General features: G+C 35.6%; 1 protein-coding gene across 2 annotated transcripts in view; it reads right to left on the reverse strand.

The window, feature by feature from the left end:
• CFAP47 (cilia and flagella associated protein 47) overlaps positions 1–23446 on the reverse strand; it is a 254052-nt gene that overhangs the window by 27120 nt on the left and 203486 nt on the right. For both annotated transcript variants that reach the window (XM_030282490.4, XM_072934926.1), the window contains 3 exons: positions 8062–8221; positions 7335–7426; positions 3146–3298 (listed from right to left, as the gene is read on the reverse strand). In XM_030282490.4, the coding sequence (XP_030138350.4) occupies positions 3146–3298; positions 7335–7426; positions 8062–8221 (405 nt within the window). The remainder of the gene's footprint in view (positions 1–3145; positions 3299–7334; positions 7427–8061; positions 8222–23446) is intronic.

Genomic DNA, 23446 nt, shown 5'->3' on the forward strand with positions numbered 1-23446 from the left:
TAAGAAATGGTGGTAAGAGAGTTTACTTATGAGATAAAAATTGTGCTGTATTTTTTTCTCTTCTTTAATGCACCTAGTGATATCCTTGTATATCAACAAGAACTATTTGACCTTCTTCATTAAAATGCCTGGCATTATTTCAATTCAATAGTGAAATAAACAATACATCAAATCTCTTCTATGCTTCACTCATAAATAAAGAAACAAACAGGCAGATGTAAACAAAAATTATGTAGATGACAAAATAATCCATCTAAGACTTTCAGTTCTCCTCTGATGCTTTATACTTTGACTTCTACTAGTTCTCCATTTTCCATCAGGAGTTCTCACTCCTAACAACAAAGCAATAATTCATAACAAAGTGGCTCAATTATTGGTTCACCCCCTTGTCAACAATTTCATTTTGCCATTGATCACTGCTTTCATCAGCTCTTAATCCAAAACAAACACTTGGTTATCCTTTCTTTTATTTCTTGCATTGGAAGAAAAACTAATTTATATAGCTATCCTCAAGGATAATTTCAAAAATAATGCCACAGTTACTCTGACAATACAAAAATGGCTTAAGTAGGATATAGGGCCATCTTCATCATTATTATCCTCTTCATACTGCTTTCAATATTAACCTGCTACACTTTATCAGCAATCACATTAACATCTCTGCATGAGTGATCAAGTCCATAAAGATACTTTGTCTCCAAAGATTTCATTGGTCCTAACCAATTTTATTGACCTTTTATCTTAAAGGTGAACCTCCTGATCCAGATCCATCACATTAAATGGGAATGTAGTGTAATCCATACCACTGGCTAACACAAAATCCTGCTGGGGATGGAAAACAGCTTTTTAATGTGTGTTTGGATATGTTTTTATACTTGATCCCTGAAACTTTGCTGACTTCTGTACAAGAAACTATGTTGTTGGAGCTAGACAATATTTAGATTGCACTCTCTTTCCTAAGAAATTGTAGTAGCTTTCTGCATCAAGTGCACTCCTCTGTATTGGATTAAATTGAATTTTTATGTAAAAGATGTGTTTGAAGATTTTTCACTTTAAAAGAATTTATACTTGTCCAAATAATTTAAATACTGAAGCAAAGTATTAGCTGTTTAAATCTGACCTGCCAGTAATTATCATCATTTATCCTTGGGTGTAAAAACTGCTTACTACATATCACACAGGCACTCTGATGAATCACTCTTTCAGAAGAGAGAAAAAATGAAGCACAGTGTGCCAGACTGTTATCTTAAAGGTTTAGGCTTTTATTTATGTTATTACTGGTAGACTGCAGAAAGCTCAGATAGTACCCTTTAATTTGCTTCCTAACAGGCCTCAAATTCATCTATCAATAATGGTATTAAAATGTCATTGAAAACGATGAAAAGCACAGTGTTAAAAATGATTTTACTACCTATGGTGCAAAGCATTTCATTACCAGACTTCTTACTTAAAAAGATGCAATGCCCCAAATCAATGTCTTGTACCATGTGCAGAAGCCAGTGTTAATAAATTATTCCTATGAATAAAACAAGAACAAGACATCATGAATCTGCAAGACTTTCAAAATGCTGCCTCAGCTTGCTCACTGCATGTTTTTCTTGTCAATTCACACACCACCATTTTGGAGGGAAAAAGCCCAGCTGTGTTTAAGGCAGCTCACTCGTATGTTACCAGACAATAATGAGCTAAATCTGTTACTCTATGATAAAAAAAATTGCCTTTGTATCTTGATGGACAGCTGTCCCCAAAAGGCTGAACAAGTTTTTATAATAGTATTTACAGCTCTCTAAAGAGGAAAGAATGAAAGAATATACACTGACAGCTTCATATCTTTTTGCTTTACTAGATTTACCACTACCACTTTGTAATATGGTTGTGTAAAATGATAATATGCCCAGGAAATAAGTTATCTTTGACATTGCAATATGAGTAAATATAAAATTTAAAAAATTAATTATGTATAATAACCAATCAGTAAGCATATGCTCTGTAAGCTCTCTTTAATAGCTCAACTTCAGATCTCCTCCTATTTTAAAAGCTTTCAGAAATAAAATCTGTTTAAAGATCTGGACAGTAATTCTTGATATGAGATTACATTGATCAGTGTGCAGAGCATATGCATGTTTGCATGCAAATTGTCCTTCAAGGAAGGATGTAATGCATCTTGATTTACCTTTTACAGCTATTCACTTTCTCTGCTATTTGGCAGGATATTTTCTGTAATATGGTATTCCTACACAGTCTCTGTTGGAACAGACTGTAAATGGCAGAAATGGGACACAAAAGCCAAGCTTGCCTGCCCTTACAACTGACTATCTGATAGACTGCAATTATAGCAACATCTGTAAACTCATCTTTTACCACTTTGAACAAAGTCAGAGTACAGGTTAAATCCCTTCCCTCATCTACAGCTAAGTTAAACACACATTAATCTGTCTCATGTTATGTGTCATAATTTTTAAATAACATTTTCTGTATAAAGGATGATGACTTGGAACCCAAAATGGAATGTTAAGTTTCCAAGATGCACAATTTTCAAATCTGTTGTAGTGACTATTACTGATAACAGAAATATTGGTGATACAGCAGTAACAAGCATTCTTTTCTTGCTACTTATTTGTGCCATTCTGTTTCAAGGATAGGCATATTTTGAACAGCTCCTGTATCTGAATAAATTGATTTTCATTGTGTTCTCAGCAGATTAACAGTAAGTAGAAGCTATCCTTTTACAAAGCTTTATCACTTTTTTCAAAAAGTCCCCCTTCTTCAATCCATTATGGCACCAATATTGACCTGCTGATGGGAATGCATCTTATAAACCAGCAGATAAATGTCTCCTGGCAATGCTTACACAGATGTATTTTTTCTAACTGAAGACCTTGTGCAGACTCTCTTTCAAAGGAGAGATTGTTTGTATGCAAGCCTCACATCCAGGACAAATTTAAAAAAAGGGAAGGTTCAGGTTTATAGGTGCCTACTGCTGCAGACAAAATGTTAAAAAAATACCCTATACTTGCAAAATGATAGGAATATGGAATGGGACAATTTGCCTAAACCTCACTCATTGTCATGGCAGAGCTGCACATCTGGTAAAGTAATTATATGAAATTTTCCTAAAATAGTATGACATCAAAACTATTCTCACCATCACTGACTTCTGGGGTGTTGGACGACTCTTCCGTGCTGACCACGGCAGCGTTCCCTGCATCAGGCAGAGCAGTGGGAGCAGGTATGACACCAATCAGCAGCAGCTCTACTCTCTGCTCCAGCCTCTGCCTGGCTTGACAGCGTATCACAACTACAGAAAAGCAAAAACATCTTATTTGCAAAGCTCTGGCGTCTTGACCTTAACAAAGAAATTAAACATATAAGCTAAATGTGATTAGAGGAAGACAGAATTCCAATTAGGAGCAAGACAACTAAAAGCTTTTCCCAACCTTCACTTTCTAGTGTTCTGTTGTGGTGAAGTAGTAGAAAATACTGATAAGCAAACAAAAATCTGTTCAACTAGTTCCCAACAGCACTTGCAAATTTCTTTCTTATTTTTAATCATTCAACTTGGTTCAACTGCTAATAGGAATTATGGCATAGTTTAAAATATTGCAGTAAAAAGAAGACTGAAACAAAACCAAAAAAAATAAAAGGCTTTATGATTAAATGAAAGAATATTAAGTTACTCTTTACTTTCTTAGTTTAAAAATACTGTTTCTGAAACTTCAACTTTAATAGAAATATGCCAGAATAAAAAGCATTGTATCATGAGCTTCTGTTTGAAGCATCATAGAACTTCTTTCAGTTCAGTAGGTGATTTTAATTTACTGCTTCCAAAATATGTCTTTTTCATTACAAAGTTGTTAGGTTTTAGCTTGTTTTTATAAAGCTTATTTCAATAGGTATTTTTTCTGGTTCTTTCATATTTATTGGCACAGAAAAATGAGACAATTACATAAAACCACTGAAAAACTGTTTTCCCAAAGAAAAGACCTAGAACTTCCTAGAGTTCTGGGAATCAACATGAAAAAGAACAGCTGGCCATGTACTTTTCAGTTTGAAGGTCTAGAAGTAATTTTCATCAGAGCTAAAACCAATATTTCTTCAAAAATTAACTCTTAACTTAACATCAGGAATTAATGATCAATAATTTGGAACCACATTGTGGTTAATCATTATGCAGCATTTAAAAAAAGAAGGAAACCCCTTTTTTTATATTTTGATATTTATTTTATTTAGTTTTAACTTTTAGTTCTGCCACTTTATCCACTACCATTACTCTGCAAAATAGATAATTATACAAGTTAAGGTAATTTCCTTTCTCCCTTGGTCTTTCCCTCTTTAACAGTGTGTAAGTAATTTCTAGAGATCTCTTAGAATTTCCATGAGGGAGAGTTACTGAAATAGGTTAAACACACATCTTTTTGTCTAAATGTATGACCTTATATTTAAAAATAGACTACATTCTCTGTACTCCACTAGTTTACCAAATATTCCAGATTACTGCGTGCACATTGTGTCATGTTCTATTCTACAGTTCATCTTACTACCAAAATTGATTTTACATTTTCTTTTTCCAAAGTGACTAAGTATATTCATGAATAAAATTGAGATATATCTAGTATTTGACTGAACAAGTCCCTAAGCAAGCTGCCCTTGAGCACGTGGTTGGATTAGAGGACCCCCAGTGGTCCCCTCCAATTAAAACTCCTGTATGCTTCTTTGACTCTATACTCTACAGGAATTAAAAGAATATTCCTGATGACCCTCCCTTTGTAATCACTTCTATAGGATAGCCAAGGTATCATCTACTTAACATGTACTACATGGGTTGTGACCACTGATCATTTTAATTGGTCTCATGAGATAGAAAGCCAACTGACTTCTAGAAGTTTATTAAGATGCAAATTAGAATGACCCAAAGATGAACTCCTTAATAATATCAGCAAAGCAACTTGGGTTTTTGACACAGAAACCTGTAGCCTCCAGGCAATTCTAATATATGTCTGCATTTAGAGAGATGATAATACTCTTGGTAACTTTTTTTTTTTTTTAAAGTAGATTTCTTGTTATTACCTGCTTTGGATTTATACCTTACAACGTAAGTTTTCTAAATGCCCAATTATAACTGAAAACCATAGGCTTTCAGAATCAAAGCAGGAATGGAAAATTCCATAAACACACTTACAAACACCTATGTCTGTTTTCTGGGATATTGTTGAAAGACCTAGATTTTCCTTGAGAAAAAAATATTAGCCCAATATAACATACTGATGGCCAAAAAATTACATGTATTCAAAATTTGAATGCTTTTTTATGTATTAGAAATATTTACTGAACATAAAATAATGGGTAACATAGTTATAAATATGCTACAATTTAGTTTAGCTGTTTTAAAAAAGCATTTAGGAATTTGAAATTACTTAAGGGTTGACAGTATGTGAGCTTTTGATCATATACAGAAGTGATGTCACTTAAGAAATTGATGAATGCTAAACATTTTCATTCGTAACTTATACAGAAAGTATTGGGTCCTGAACTTGGGGCACAACAACCCTGGGCAATGTCCCAGGATTGGGTAAGACTGGCTGGAAAGCTGCCCAGTGGAGAAGGACTTGGGGATATTGATGATAAATAGGCTGAACGTGAGCTCAGGTGTGCCCAGGTGGAACCTGGCCTGGATCAGGACCAGTGTGGCAGCAGGACCAGGGCAGTGACTGGCACTGTACTGGGCACTGGTGAGGCCACACCTCGAGTGCTGCGTCCAGTTCTGGGCCCCTCAGTTCAGGAGGGACACTGAGGGGCTGGAGCGAGCCCAGAGAAGGATAGTGGAGCTGGGGAAGGGTCTTCAGATTAAGAAGAGTGACTGAGGGAGCCGGGGGTGCCTAGCCTGGAGAAAAGAAGGTTCAGGAGAGACCACCTCCATCTCTAGAACCACCTGCAAGGAGGGTGTAGCCAGGTGGGGGTCAATCTCTTCTCCCAAGTAACAAGTGACAGGATAAGAGGAAATGGCCTCAAGTTGTGCCAAGGGAAGTTTAGATTGGATATTGGGAAAAAATTTCTTCATAGAAAGGGTGTCCAGGTGATGGAACAAGGTGCCCAGAGAACTGGGGGAATCATCACACCTAAAAATATTCAAGAAGCCACAGAGATGTGTGGTACTTAAGGACATGGTTTAGTGGTTACACGGAGTTAATGGTTGGACTCAATGATCATAGAGGTCTTTTCCAACCTTAATCATTCTGTGATTTCAATGAAAGCAACAGATCAATAAAAGGGAGATTTATCTTGAAGAGTGCCACTGAACACAACAGCTTTAAATAACACAACAAACAACCACATTAATATACATAGTTCTAATGCTAATAAGACTCATTAAAGCCATCATTTTGGGCAACAGTTGATTACATGATAATATTCTGTTTCGTTCCTTGAGGTATTAAAGTGCAAATTAAAGAGATGAAAGCTCTAATTAATACCACATCATTGGCATTTGTCTACAAGTAAAGAGTGCTTAAGCAATATCAATTAATGACAGTACACATATCTATTTCTATGGGGTTTTTTTTCAGAAATTGTTCCTATACCTTAATACATTTAATGTAGAAAGGTATTATATAAACTTATTCAGTCAACAAAAGGTAAGCTAAAAGGACAAGCTGGTACAGAATTGGTCCCACATTTACACATTGAGCTGTAGCTTCAAGGTTATAGATTTAAGAAGCAGTTCACAGCTTCCTGTTTCATAGCTCTGGAATTATAACACACCTTAAAAATACAGATGGTCAGATACATAAGCATTTACCACCCCCAAAATAAGCAAGAAACCGCCAAGAATGTTTTCTTCTTTTAATTCAAGTTTACTTCTAAGGAGCAAGGGGAAAGCTTACTGCTGTTCACACTGCTTTATATTCTGGTTTTGATTAAGAGATGAAATTCAAGGCTGAGAGAAGCAGTGAATTTTACTCCAATATTCTGCACCCTGTAGACTCTCCAGAAGGGTGTTCTGGGTATGCAAGAATTCTTCCCTTGAGTCAGTCTTTTGCTCAGCTTACCTTCAGTTCTCAAACTCAGGATTAATTGGGACACGGAAGGGCACAGGCCTTCAGATTTACAACTGCCCCCAATTCCTTTTATCCACAATAAGAACAAAGTAATGATCTATACTTGCTTTGGAAATGGGAGAAGATTTTATTTTTAATACATGATTTTATCTTTTTTTAAGATATAGCCAAGTACTGCTGCAAATTCTTGTGATGAAGCAGGTGAGAATATAAATGACTATTTGCCTTTCTTAAATATTCTTAAATATACTCTTCAAATTTTTTTCAAGCATTACCTACCTGATTTCTGCTGTGGTGCTTCAGATGTTCCATTAATGGGATAGATCCAGAGTATTCCCTGAGTTTCCCCGTTCTCTGCTACAATAACATTTCTAGAAAAATACAAATATCAATTAGACTGCTGAAAATCCTGTTTCCAAAGTAATTTAGACTTAAGAGTTGTTGGAAATGTTAGACTCTATTCTACTGTATGCTGTAATGCTAACCATAGCTGAGAAAAATATGAAATAAAATCCAGCTAAATATATCAGCTATAAATAGCATCAGTTATAACTCAGATCCACTTAGTGTATTGAAATATTATAGATCTGAAAACATTTGGCCTGATCTGCATTTTGTCAGGTTATGTTTACACTGAGATAAAATTTCTGCAATTTATGAATTACATAAAAATATTGGGATGAGACTCATTATTATCTCAAATATATTGAAAAAAATCAGAGGTACTAAGAGCTTTCATATGCTCAATATCCATAACTTCACCAGCAGCCAGTTCTTTACATTTTCTTTATTTAAAGCAAGAATAGATAGGTATTAAAACAGATAGATATCTTACTCTGAATCTGCATACTTCATGGGTGCATTAAAAGCTTTTGATGGATACCCACTGCCCTCAAAATCAAACACTGGACTGCCCTTGGGAGCTACACATAAATAGTCAATGGGATAAATGGTGACAGCATTGAGCATCTCAACTACTTTTTCATTTCCTATTAGAATAAGTTACCTGTTTAAATCTGTATTTGATTCAGCAGTAACTTCATAAGGCCAGTTTTCACCCTTTTCCCTCATTACATTAATTACCACCACCGTTTTATAAATTTTCATTTCAGCAGGCATGAATAACACAGGGATTTCCAGTTTTTCTTTGGGAGCTAATCGGATTCCTGCAAGATGAAACAGATTGTTGTGGTATTTTGAAAGTTTTCAAAATATTTTCTATCATTTCATCCACATCTTTCCCTTTTTATTTTTAATCACTGTGTAACTATTTATCATATTGTATTATTGTCCCTGTAAAAAATTCAATTTTACCCTGCCTTTGCTACCAAAAAAAAAAAAAAAACAAACAAAAAAACCCAACAAAACAAAACCACAATTAAGTGAATGTCCCACATTTAATATTCAGAGATTGTCTGTAACATATGCATTTCAGTCCCATGATTTTGTAGAGCCTAAGTCATGTTATTTTCAGCTGTGAGTTACAGCTGCGACTAACACTGCATTAAAAAGATCAATCCAAAAACAAATGCTCACATTCAAGACAACTATAATATATTTAAAAGAATCTCCATTATTATTATACAAACCATACCTTTTCCATATGATTTTTATCTGATTAATTTTGCTGTTTAAAAAGAAACAAATTAAACTTATGTTGTCTGTAATTAAGGTAGCCTGACATTTTCAATCTTTAAGATCCTTTTTCCAGTGACTTGCCAATCTGCCAAGTGTAAGAACATCTACCTCAGCTATTTCAGAAATAATCAAAAGATTACACAGAGCAGAACAAGTAAATTAATCTTTTAACTAGAAAGCTCTTTGTTTGAAAAGAATTCTTGGAATTTGCAGGAAATGACACCTCCGGGTTAGGATTTCAGCTTTAATTCTATCTGCAGAAAATCCTCTTAGTTATGAGTAACTACTTCTACATTAGGCTTTGAATCAGTTTTTGGTATAATATTTCACATTTTCTACAAAGAATACAAGCTGATGCAGGTCTGTGGGTATCAGTCCCTGACAATGACTGGATCTGACTGGGATGTGCATCACCCTCCTGGGGATTGCTTCTTTGATCAGCACACGTGGCTTCATGCTCAAAAAATGTCAGCAGGGAAGCTTTACCTGGTGCTACAAATGGTCGCCTTCCTACAGCCAAAATTCCTCAAGGGTGAAGATCTCAGTGCTGAGAGCTGTACAAAAGTGGGTGGTAGGGAAATTGTAGTGCAGTCTTAGGAAGGATGAAATGGAGAAAAAAGGTAGATGCAGAGAAGTTTGGGGATGAAGGTGGAAGTGTTGAGAGAATAAGTAAAATTATTTCAGACAGGAACACAGGAATGGCCAGAAAGACAAAAAAAGTTCAAGTCATATCAGGAAGAGAGAAGGGTTTGAAAAACAGGTCTCCAAAACACACAACATGATTCTGGACTCATCTGCACTAATTCCCTACCAGCATTTAATTATAAAGTCTATAGATATTAAGCTTTTTGCTAGAAACACTCTTAAATTAAAATAAACTAAACAAATTAAGATGGGGAGATCAGTTTTAAATTAGGAAAGTGGTGAATATTTAAAACCATACAACTCAGCAAGATTTCTTCTTCTCCCAGTTAAAAAGGCCTCAGGACATCAAATACAGACCTCTGCCTCATTTTATTATGAATGTGAAAAGCCATAGGAAATTTTTACCCAAACATATTTGAATTTCTGTGTGTAAGAGGTTTATCATATGCTAATTAGAAAAATTAACCAGCTGCTTTGCATTTGTGATTGCTTAACTCTTGTGTATTTGTAGAAGTTCATCATGGCAAGAGCAATATGCCTTTGAAATAATTACTTGAAAAGTTTTGTATCATGAAAGAGCTTTAAAATATCTTAATTAAAAATTCATTAAAATGTTAATATCTAAATGAAAAAAACACAAACTATATTGTTTTTCTCATTTTGATAAAGATTTAAGATTTTTCTTTAGATCTTTGGGGCATTATCTATCAAAGCTATACCCAAATTAAAAAGGTATACTACATATACACGTATTATTGGCTACTACATGGTCAAAGTGAAAATCTTTTAAAATTAGCAACTCATTTTTAATCCAGCATCTGAAATAAATAAGCTGATATCAGGCGATAGTTGGAATACTCCTGAAGACATCTGAACTGTGATCCACCCCACTGGGATTTTTCCACTTTGGGGTTACTCTGGTCTAGTTAAGACAAAGTCTGTAATATCTTTAAAAGAGAAGAGTATACTTCAGGATATATTTGCAATTAGATTGCTGTGAATACACACATACATGGATACCAAAATAATATAAACACTTTGTAACACCATTACAGTGCATCCTTAAGTTTCATTTGCAAAGCTTTTAACAGATGGCAAATAGAGCAGAGTGTAAACTCATAACTGGTTATATACATTACATTTTTTGAACTATAGCTTAATGATGCCTGTTACAGGACAGAGCCCCTTGAGTTTTTTTAAATAGATTTTAATACAGGATCCATATGATAGCATTCTGGGTCATTCTGGCAGAAAATTGGTTATTAAAGATCATGAAAAGGCAAATTTTATAATACTGCTGTTGAAACAGATTGTATTCACATTTTAATAAAAAAAAATCTTCTTAATAGAAGATGTTCATAATAATGGTAATTTTTATATCACCAGGCTTGCCTGCAGCTGTCAACTAACTGATCATTAACTGCTAATACAGATTTATTTCATTATGATTTTGGCTAGTTAGTAAGACAGATAAAATAGGCATAGTGGCAAATATAATTTGCTTTTATTTTTTCATTCCCATTTAGAGAAAGTGGGCTAGCACACAGATAATAGCTCTGTGTACAACTTTAATAAAAATCAGTGTTACCTCCTCCTATTTGCCTGGGGACCTCAAGTACTCTGCCAGGAATACCAAAAAACTAATAGCAATGGCTGATCCCTTGCCTTCATGTAGTTATTTTACTGCAATGAATATCCACAATTTCTGTGTAAGAAATCCACAGCAAGTCCCTTTTCTGAACACAGATACATCACATTTCGTAAAAAGCTTTGGGCCAGATTTTGGTAATACCTCACTCCTCTTTCACTGTCCTACAGCCCATTAGGAAACAGTTACATTTAGCAGAATAAGCTCACTGACCCTTTAAAGACTGAAGGCATCTGACTCAAACCAAGGGCTGCAATTTGAGTCAACTGTCTTACAAAGAAGTGTGTGGAGCTCTGCATCCTCCCTCATTTCATTTTTAGGTAACCTTTTGTTAAGCCTTGCCTCTAGCCTCCCCAGAGGCTGCTGGAGAACACTGGTTCTGTAAAAGATTCCTCAGGCACAGAGCTTAGAACTCAGAACTGGATCAGATAATAAATCAAAATTAGTGTGTTTCAAATTCCTGGCTACAATTCTTTGTGACACTGCACTGTGGTTGAGTTCTGTTTAACTTTTGTGTCAGCCCTAGAAAGCTCAGCACTATGAGAGCTAAAATTCAAGCAGCAGTGGATGACAATAGCTGGGATATTATTTGGAAAGAATACAGATGAGGAAAAAAATGCATTTTTTGCCTCTACAGTAGAATAGGAAAAATGTTAAGAGCAAGCATACCAGTCAGTGCCATGGTAATAAAACTGTGATGGCAAGGAACAAAATATTCTGCAATGTGTCATCCTCCCATTGAACTTTAACCTAAAGCCATGTATTTTTCACATTAGTAAGGTAATTTGTAAGTAGATTTTCTAGATGTTGAAGTGCATCTCCTTAATGCCCTGCTCTTAATTCTATAGCATCTCAGTGCCTCCCATTGATTTTGCCCAGAAGAAGAGCACTCAGTTCAGTCCCCTTTCATTGAAAAAGAGAAATGAGACAGAGCTCAGAATATCTTGTTGAAGTCTCACGAAGAATCATTTAGGAGGGGGTACTTTTATTTGTTTGTTTCTTTTTTTGATAACTTCTCCATTAAAATTACTAAAGCAGCATTTTGATTAAACCCACAGACAGCTCTGCTAAAATTAGCACTGGCCATGTAAATGTCAACTCCTATAACTAGGTCTGTTTTCTGCTATTATCCTCAGAAACTGGAAAGGGCAACCTCCAAAATATTCATACATAGCAGCTGCTGGTGGGGAATTATTGCTAATTCTTTCTCAAGGAACTCATCCAGAAAAGAACTGCTATCAGATAGCAAAGAGTGACATATTGGCAGCACACCAGTATCCAAATGCATTGAAAAAGTCAGACCTAGGTACTAATATCTTTTCATCTGCTGGAAGAGATAAAATTCTGGTTCACATGTGAAAACGAAGATCTTTTATAGCACCTCTACCAGAAGTGTTTCATTGCTAAATCCCAAGAGTCTAATAAAGAACAGACAACATTTCTATCTTGACTCTTATTAAGGGTGGGTCCATTTTTGTTTGCATATTTTTCTTTTTTTTTTTAGTGCTTCCAATGAGGCAGCTTGTATTTTTTATTCCTTTTCATTAAAAAAACAATCACAATCCCTTGTTATGGATTCTACTTAAAAAACTGTGAGAGTAGCAGTCTGTTAGTTTTGCTACATCGGTATTATAATTATTCAGTCTCAATGAGTAAATACAAATAAAGTTTTCTGAATTGGCAGTCATCATACAACAGCCAAAAGCCTCCATCTGTGGAGATATTAAAAATTTGATTGGACATGGTCCTGGACAACCTGATGGAGATGACCCTGCTTGAGCCATAGAGGGTTTGGATGGACAAGATGATCTCAAGAGGTTCCTTACCACCTAAACAGTACCGTGATTCTGGAATTCTGAGGTCATGATAGATCAACAGGCTTTGTCTTATTTCTGCTTTTCAGAATTCATATAAAATGTTTGTTTGCAAAACCAGACACAGATACTTTTCTCAGTGAATTGCAGGTGATATGAAAAACAGTGTACCCTACAAAGGGAAAGGACAAAGGCAAGAACATAACACCCTGACATAACAATTAGATTTTGGGTGCAATTAAAGGCAAATTAGCAGGATACTTCTAATTGCATCTTCTCTGGGACAAATAAAATGGAACATAATGCACTTCAAGGTATTTCAAGTTCCATACACATAGGTAAGTAAAAGAACTAATAAAATAACCATGCAAAATGCCAAAAATTAAATTCACTGCATCCGATGTCTTAATATTTACATCATAATTTTACTTCCTTCAGTAAAGTCCACTTAGATAAGTGGGGTGCAAGAAAGGCTCCTTTCACAGATGGTCCACAATGATTGCATTTCTAGGGGACTCTCTGTTTCATGAATTATGGATATTTACACCAAGAGATAGAGTTGTGTTTTCCCTTTCCTCTTGCAGTTTCACAAGAACACAGAATACCCGAAGCTGGAATGGACCTCTGACACAAATTGCCCAATGCTTCTCTCACAGCAGAGTCACCTACCTGGACCACGTCCAAAAAGCCTTTGGACATCTCCAAGGATGGAGACTCCATAATTTTTCTGGGTAACCTGTTCCAGTGCTCAATCTTCCTCACAGTAAAAAAAGCATTCCCTTTGCTCAGATGAGAATTTTTCTGTTGCCTATCATTGGGCACCACTGAAAAGAGCCTTTTTCCATTCTTTTTGCACCCTCCCTTCTGGTACTTATACAGAATAATAAAATCCCTCTGAGCTGATGAATTACTTAGTTGTAAAAGTTAGGTCATGAATATGCAAGCTCAGATGCTAATAAACAATTTCACAAATGACTGGTTAAAACTTTATAAGTTGCTTTAAGAAAGACATGGCACAAATAAAGGCTTCACATCACCACCATAAGCAGACAATGACATGTATTAGAGCATGTTTATAAGATTTGTTCACCATTTTATGGATCTTGTATTAATACAATTTTGCATACTTCTGGCAGAGATTTTCTGGATTATTTAATTAAGATTTTTCATTTAGAATAATTTCTTTCTGGTACAAAATAATGGATACAAGTTAAACACTTGCTATTTAGATTAAAATAAATGGATTGAGAACATGGCTCAGTAATTAAATATGTTGTTTCATTTAAGGCAATTTATTTTGTTTTTAAATTAGCATGTCTGAAAGGCCAAGTTTTCCTTCCATTTATAAAATTATCCTTCTCTAACTAATAGCTTACCTTGCAGTTTCAGTAAAAATCAAAACAATTATTTTGACAGATATTATATTTTGAACTATTATATTTATTTATTGTTGAAGTGCAGCAACAACTATGCTTACAATGGTTAAACACACTGAGAAAAAAATTGTTGCCAAGCAGAGTAATTCATTTCTCTGTTGACAACCAAAACAAGCAAAATCATACTTAAGATAGTTAACTCTGAGAAAACTTAAAAAAATACATGTAACAGAGATCATGAAAGTCACATTCTCTTATTAAGACTAAATAAAAAAGCTTTTTAAACCCCAATATAAATCTGTCACTTAATATATTTCATAAAAATGTCTCCATCACTTCCCAATCATATCTGATTATAAATTTTGATGTAATAATCTTCTGCAGTAATACACAAATAATGTAAAATCCTAAACTGGTTTATCATAGATCACCCCTTTTATCTCTGAACTCTGGTACCTGCAGCTTTGACTTTGGGTAGTTACTACAGACCCATCTAAAAATCAAACAGAAAATGGACCAACATTCACATAGGTGCCAATTATATTTTCAATTATATTTTACATCTGTTATTACCTTATGCCCTTGTCTTGACACCATGGGATATCTTAGCAATTTTCCTTCAGAGGTGCTGGGGTGATGGGCTTGGGGTTCATCTGACAGAAATGCAGCGGGTGGCACATCAGGAAAGCCACATCCAAATGAAGGACAGGAGAACAGCGAGGAAGCAAGGAGGAACTGAGCAGCACAGAGCAACACAAGGCAAATCTCAGAGAAGGAAAATCATCGTAAAGCCAGGGAATAGTTCAGAAACATGGATGGGAAAATGAAAAAACAAAACACTTGAGGAACCAGCAAAAGGGTAACAGGCATAGACAGCAACTTGCAAAATGAAGCCATGGCAGACAGGGAGCAGAATGTGTGGAGAAGGCCAGACTATTATATTAAAGTTATTTGGCGGAGGCCAAAGAGATAAGAGTAAGGAGTGAAGAATAATAAGGAATGAAAGTAGTAAGTTTTCTATTTAGCCTATAGTCCAACACTTGTTTTAAAACTTCATGGTATACTGACAGTTTCTTTTGCTTTCTCCTTCCAGATCTATTTTTCTGACAGTTGGTAGATCTACCCCATCCTCTTTCAACCAGTGCATATCATTTTCCTGAGGACAATTCTACATTGATAAAACTCTGTAGATCATTCTGTAGATCATCTTGTCATGGTTTGACATGGGAAGAGAATTTTTTTTTTGGAAGGAAGAGGTCCATCCTGTCAGGGGTCAGGTTTGGATACTGACACTTGGGGTGACCAATTGAAGGTGGACACGCCTCTGAGAACACAGAGGGGTTAAAAGCGGAATTCCCTGGAGGACTCGTTCTTCTTTGGTTCCGGTCACCGCATGGTACGGACCTCTCCCCTGCCCAGCCCGAGCTGGGTGGGGGAGGGGAGCCATGCGGCCTGCAGAGGTAGGCCAGGGGGTAAAGGATCGGAACCGGCTGGGTCAGCTCCTGCGGATGGAAGGGTGGAGAACATCTGGGATGTCTTTGTTCCCCCTCCCCTAAGCTAGAGGGAAAAGAGATAGAGAGCCAGCAGACACCTGGGAGTTTGCCGGCGGAGGAGAAGGAGAAGGGGGGGGAAGATGCCCAGCGTGGGAGACTAGAGAAAGAGTCCTGGGCTGAGATTGCAGCCGTCCGGGGAGTCCGGGAATTTTAACCCTTTCCTGTGAAATGAAGGCTTTATGAAATATTACTCCTCCTGAATTTGAAGAAAAGAGAGACAGCCTGAAACCTCAGATGTTCAGAGAAGAAGGTTAGGGGCAGATGATAGAGTGGCTTTTGGCTGGACTCTGCTTTTTTACCATAGACTGAACCACTCTTTCTTTCAAGAGGGACTGCATTTTAGGGGGATGCATTGGTGAGCCAAGAGACCTTCTTCAGCAACTACCAGTTTTGGAGTGGACAGAGAGAGCTGAGGAGGGTGTGAGGATGCCCTCCATCTTCAGAGAGGAAGAGAAGGCGATCTCTGTCTTTTGGACCCTCGGCCCCAGGGGAAAATGGGGGGGACTCTAGTCCCGAATTGTGATACTGGACTGTTGTTCCTGGTGGTCCTTGGCAAAGCATCCTTAAAGGGGCCCTATAAGCAGTCTTTGTCCATGCACGGTGGTGAGAGCACTGTGACATGGAGAGGAGAGCGTCACACTGGCCGGTGTGTCTGGGAGGTGCCACGTGTGACATTGGAAACACAAAAGGTGGCAGTTGTGTTTCCTGGGGGTCTATGGTTGCAAGGGGGACTCCTCTCTTCCCCGATGGACTCAGTATTGATTATATTGAAGGGTGAAACCTTGATTAAGGATCCAAATGGGTCTCGCTGGGGTTTGGTGGAGTTGGGTGGAGGGAGGAGAAATGTTTTGGAAGGTTTTCATTTCGAATTTTGTGTGTGTTTTTTTTCTTTCCTTTCTTTTCCTTTTATAGTAGTAGTAGTAGTAGTGTAATAAAGTTTTTCCTTTGTTATTAAGTTTGGCCTGCTTTGCTCTGTTCTTGATCACATTTCACAGCATTTGATTGGTAAGTTGTATTTTCATGGGGCGCTGGCATTGTGCCAGCGTCAAACCATGACAATGTTTGATTGTCTGCAACACACTAATGTCTTAGATCCAGAGTCACTGAAAGCAGGAGAGAAACTTCAAAGTTGAAGAAGATGCAAAACCTTTTCCAAATCAGCACTGTAAAAGATGCAATAATACACCTCTTCTCTGAGTGATTCTATTTGTGACAGACTAAACAAGAGAAAAGTAAAAACTCAGTTATGTTAGGTCAATTTTCCTTTCCTAAGCTAAATATTCATTTTAGTTCTGCACTAAAGTATAATTGACAATCTCAGGAGAGATTAATTGATAAGTAGTTATATAGAAGAAAGACCATAAACTCAGTGTGGATGGAGAATACTGAGCTGAGTGGAGTGCTAAGATGGACATATTTTTAAAATTAGGATCTTACATCCTCTACTTCAGTAACAGAAAATCTACCCAACCCACTCAACCTCTCTTGCCCCTCTCGTACAGTGTGTTAGTTGTGTTCTGTGTATAAAAAAAACCACTCTACAAGCACAACCTGCCTACAATCTCAACCAAATAAACAATCACCACACAAATATTTTGAAAATGCAAGAGCCACACTAGAAATGGCATATGCTTCTTAAACAAGTCTGACTTCCAATTCAGTTCCCAGCCACAAAAAACACCACCAAACTTTGGCCTTTCTCTCTTAAGTAAAGTTCATGTTAAAAGTACTAGCAAGTAAATTACGACTATGACAACTTCCCTATTTCTTAATCTTTTTTTCTGGATTGAAACGAACACAAAAGTGTCTTGAGTTCATGCCTGAAAGGAAACTGTAATTGCTTCAGTTCAGATGTAATTGAATTTCTGACATACGTCAAATATCTGATTACTTTTGACAGATGTGTTTTTACTTTCACTTTAAACTTCATGGATATATATATATATCTTAATCTGATCTCTGAAAGCAGTCAAATTCTGAAGCTATGGCAGATTTTAATCAAAATCTGCAAAGTGTTGTGAAATCACTAATGACACCAGTGCTGTTACATCTTTCTACTTACATACAACCAAAAATTGTACTGCTTGCTACAAGTATTCAAAAGACATATCACACTTCTTACAGCAGACAGCAACTGAAAACAGTGTGACTGTGAGTCATATAATATATATATATACAGCAAGTATTGCATTTTTATAATCCTGGTAAGTATATTCTTCATCATTTGAGGTTTTACAGGTTTTTGTAGTAAGGCAGAATTGATTTCTGCAATTTTTTTGGTCTCTTCATACTCAAGAAAATAGATAAAGATGGTAAGAAGAATCCCTCTTTAAAAGTAATGTTTGCCCATTAATTTGACTTGTGTGATAAAACAGTAGTTCAGTGAATGACAGAGCCCACAACATGCTACATGTATTTCATAGCTATGAACAGCACTATTATTGTAAGTGGGCTAACAGTAATTTCTTCTTACCCTATCAAAATAGACAAATATTTTTATTGCTTGAGTTTCATATCCTTTTGACTCATTCTGCTTTGTGTGCAACATGCTAAAATCTAACATGTGGCAATGCTAGCCTCAGTGTTAAACCATGACATTTGACAGCAGGTAATCTCCAGATTCCAAAATTCTGAAGAAATTAGTTACATTTATTATTCCTTCTGAAAATAAATCTGGCTTAAATAAGACTATATATCAACTTCCTACCTACAAAGAAGAACAGCAAATAAAATACATAAGAAAATTCTTTAATTTCATTAACAATCCCTACGCAGAGCACCAGTTTTTAGAGCTGCAGGTTAAGTCTTAAACTATTGTAAAAATTGGCCCCTTAAATGAAACTTTTCTTCCCAGTTTTTCAGCTAGAGTTCTTTGTCATTGTCCTTACAGGTAAAATATTCAAAGGTCAGCCAGGATATTTCTGCAATGTAACTAAAGCATTTGGGGCTTAGCTAGGAGCTGATGTCTTTAGAGAAAGTAAACTTCACACAGAAATAGCCTAAGACATAAACAACAGCAATACACAACTTGGTACTTAAACCAAGCATTCTTCTCTTCCTAATGCCAGTTACAAGTTCAAGATGTTTCCTGTGGTCTATGGAAGTGAAAAGGAAAAGGTAAAAATCATGGGCTTTGAAAACAAGGTTGCAGGACTCAACTTATAAAACTTTACATATGATTAGAAAAATCCCTGAGAGCAGATGAAGACCCTTTATTTTTTTTTCAATTTATTAGGGTGTCATTTTGGTTACTTCCTTGGTCAGGAGAAAATGCAGTCAAAAATAGCCTAGATGTCACTGCTGTTGGATTTTATCTTATTTTTAGGAATGAGTACTGACTTGACTGCAGTAGCCTCATACAGAGGCCAGCAATAATACATCTAGATGACAATTTATAGAGTACATCTTATGTTCTGCCTGCTCTCATTGACATGCAAAATCTGCTCTAGAGTTTATCAAGACCATCACAGAACAATAATTTGTCCCTAGAGGAAGTACAGAAAATAAACCATCAGCAATATTCTCCAGCAAGAAACTCTGTTGAGCTGTCAAGTGCCTTTCTACTTCAGTGACATTTTTGATTTTTATGGACAAACTGGTAACTCACATTGACTTGTTCTTTTTTTAACAAGTAATCATTTCTGACAGAATCCATTTTTTCAACTCTGAAAATTCGCATGTCTACACAATATCATCTTTTATTGTCAGTGTAATCTCACACGCTGGTTAGGTACATTTCTGCTACTCAATCATTACACCATCTTAGGACACATCAGTTTAGAAATATCCAGAAATATTTTAACCCTGCTACAAAGATCTGGGAGATGCTGGATCAGTGAATGTGACACATGACTACTCACCCATCAGACTCAGGTATCATGTTTAAATTTCATTAAGACTTAATTCAAGTAACACAATATTTTATCCCTTGAATTTCTGTAGTTAATATGATAATTATTACAATTCTCCTGGTCCCCTGAGGGGCAGTTGAAATGTGGTATAAGTTTCCAGCCATAAGGAAAATTAGCAGTTCATGGCTGGGGACTGTGCATTGATTCCTGTTGTGTGAACATGGTTAAAATCACCCCTGCAGCTGTAATTTAGAGCAAACAGTAATCAAATATCCAATAAATATATGAGCTGGTGACCTCTGAAATTCAGAGATTAATATAAAGGTATATATTTCAGGGCCTCATGAAAAAGAACAAAATATTCAGAAGCAAACGTGTAGGAAATGAACTAGATTGAAAAACCAAATAAAATTAAACTCAAAAGTGGGAATTAATATTAAGATATTCTGGAAGGGATCAAGGACCTAAATTACTTGACAGTGTCAGGATGATTCTGAATCATACAGAAGACAAGCTTTGGATGACTCAATGGTTATTGGGAGCTGCAGTTTTTCTGAACAGGGGTGGCTGCTGAAGATCCTGTACCTCTGTGGGAACCCAGAAATGGAAACCATACACTATCAGCCACAATTCAGAAGGCAAGAGGAGTACTTCATTTTCACATGAAATACAAAACAAAGGCCTAAAATTTAGCTTTTACTTATTTTTTTTTCACAAACGGTTTGAGTTCCTAGCAAGAGACCAGTTTTCTTTTGATTCAGGAAGGAAGAAAACTGATCATTCCTAATTATTTTCTAAAACTTAGTTAAAATATAGCCATAGATAAAACTACAATACCTTTCTGGAATAGAGAGGAGACATTTTAGGTCAGTAACTGTAACTTCCTCTGACAACAACTTGTGGTGAGATAACTGGCAATGCACATATTCATGCAAGTAACTTAATAGAGATAATCCATTTAAAATATGTCAAAACAAGAAGCTGTCAGCCTTCAAATCTAAGGCATTTTTCTCTCCATATGGTTTAGTCTCTAAAACAGCTCAAGGCACCAGTGATTTGCAGCCAAACACTGAACAAATGTAGAGACAAATGCATTTCCCAACAGCTGTTTGTCATAGGTGTGAACTGAAGAAAAGGCAGAGGAAAAAAATCCTGTGTATAAAGATGACAAGCAACAGATCTTTACAAACTGTCATTTGGTATCAATCTAAAGGAAAAAAAAAAAAAAAAAAAGTTTATTTTCTAGTACATGGCAGCAAGGAGTTGGGGAAGAGTAGAAAAAAGAGTTTAAAAAATAGTTCATTTTCCTACAATCTGTAGCTTTTCCTGGTTGAATATACTGAGTCTCAAAATTTAATTTCACTTTTAGATATCTTCCTTTTGTATGTAGACTAATGATCAAAAAACTTAATATGCTGATTCTTTAGAGGCAATAGGTTACAATGGTAAAGAAAAGAAAGCTTGTACAGTTTGTATCTATTGATGGCACTTGACTTCTTGACCCTGTTTTCATCCTGATGTTGTAAAAGATTAAGAAAAATAATATAATTCTGAAATTCTGAATTTCTGAAATTCTGGAAATGTTAATTCCGAAACTTTAAAGTACTTTTTTTTCCCTTTTGGGTCGTATTATTGAAGCCTGTTTAAAGCATATTTGATTATGCAGAACTCTGCAGAGATCTTTTTTTGTTTCTTCATTGCTAAACATGTCAATCTCTATGATCACCTAACTTGAATTAAAGACATAGAAAAAAACTCATTGGAAAAAAATCAAGGTTCAGTCTCAATAAGTGGTTTTTGAAAAAGAGAATTTAGTTAGGGAAAAAAACAGAGACACTTGATTTAAAATTTGTCAGCAACAATGAATCCTCCACGTTTCATTGAGAATTGTTCTGAGAGTTAATTAAGCTCATTTTTAAAAATAGGTTTCACTTTTAATTTGTCTACTGAATAACATTGACTTGTTTTCAGTCCCTGCTTTTTACTTGACACTGAATGCTTCATCACCAACACTGCTTTTCACAGAGACAGGACAAACAAATTGTCACCAAAATTCTCTTTGGTCAGTTAAGTAATTAGGGATCACTGAATTTCTCATTCACATCTTGAATCATTTAAACATGCTTTTATTGCAAAAATGAACAACTGCAGAAGGAAACCTAGGCTAATTAACACTGTATATCAAATAAAAGGACTCTAAAAGTAAATAGGCTTCAAGAAGTTTGGGAAAAAAACCCTGCATTTCTTCAATCAATGAGATTGGCATCAAAAAGTAGAGGTACCAGAAAGCAGTAAAAAAGGCATTTCCACTTAATTCAGAGTTGGGAGAACTGGGTAAATCTAGAGATCAAAGAAAGAAAAATAACACAAAAATTAATTCTTGATTTTGAAAAGGGATAAATCAGTAAGAAGAAAAGATTAACAGGATACAGCTTGTGATTTTTCATTTGAAAGGATGTAAAGTAAGCTGGAAAGATAAGGACTATCCAAAATTTCCTCAACAGCTACTGACAAGCTATTATATTGTTTAGTGTCATTTACTATTATGTGTGATAAAACTGATTTGCTTGTTTGTGCATGTAGAAAGCACGTTGTTGACACAGGTCTGAAAAACAATTCTTTTCAGCAATCAAATTCTTATTTTCCTATTTAATGGAAAAGAGAAAATGGTATACAATGGCTAGGAAAAAAGAAATTGGAACAGCCCCTAAGAGGAAAGCATGCAATTCAATTTTTGGGTTCTGCTAGTAGTATGTAGCAGAGGCAATAAAAAAGGTAACAAACCTCAGGCACTTATTGTGGAAAAGGCAGTGCTACCTGTAATTAATAGATATCAATCTTTATGGGCATATAATCTTTATTTTATCTTAGTATCTTTCTGAAAGAGAAAATTACATAATTTACAAGGGACTTTCAGTTCTTGTGAAGAAATCAGATAAAAGACAATTCAACATCAGAACTTGTTGCAATACTATAGTTTTCACCTCAGTGTAAAAGCAAGCTGGCAAACACAAGCAGGCAAACAAGGCAATCAAAAAACATAATTTGCATTCTTTAAAGTCATCTATGACAAAAAAAAAAACAACTCCCAAGTTAATTACACTGAATTTAACACCTTAAAGAGATAGCTAATAGTTCCAACTTAGAGATAAAAGAAACAGTCACATCATGAAGTTTCACAGACCTCTTGGTTGCATGGGATAATTTTAATTCTAGGACTCCTTTAGGACTTTGTATGAAAATTTGTCTTCCCAGTGCTTCACCAAATGATTATGAGAAAGAAGATCTTCTTATCTTTCAAGACTCTGGGTTTTATTCTGAAACAACAACGGCTTTAATAGGGGAAAATCTTTATTACACTTATACCACTGTTTCCCTGGTTTAAAATTAATAAAATGCTAGATTCCTTATCTCAAGTAAGACAAGAGTTGTGAAAATAAAATTATTAAGTACCTTAACAAGATGTGAATGTAGAAAGGACAAGGTTCAGTCCACTTTTACTACCCACCTATATTTCTAATTTTAAGAGGTTTTAACTATTCTTGCAAACACAGGTTTTACCTAATGTAGTACATTAATAGTAAAAAGAGTAAAATCTTTCAACATAAACTACTTCAGGTAAAAATAATGTCCTAGCAAGAGGAGTCTGAGCAAGTAAAACCCTCTTCCAATGCTCTCATAACCCTTTAAATGTGCTGTCATCTCAAAAGTTGCCATTACTGTGCATAGAAGTAAGCTTAATTCCCCTCCATTCAACAGATGATGCTAGACCAAGTATGTGGTATTAGACTAGAAGTGTAATAAAGCATCTTATGGACATTGTTAAGATAAACTTTGATATTCAATGAAGAATTTTGTGCTGCATG

Source organism: Taeniopygia guttata, chromosome 1, assembly GCF_048771995.1.
Source record: "Taeniopygia guttata chromosome 1, bTaeGut7.mat, whole genome shotgun sequence".
Classification (NCBI taxonomy): domain Eukaryota; kingdom Metazoa; phylum Chordata; class Aves; order Passeriformes; family Estrildidae; genus Taeniopygia; species Taeniopygia guttata.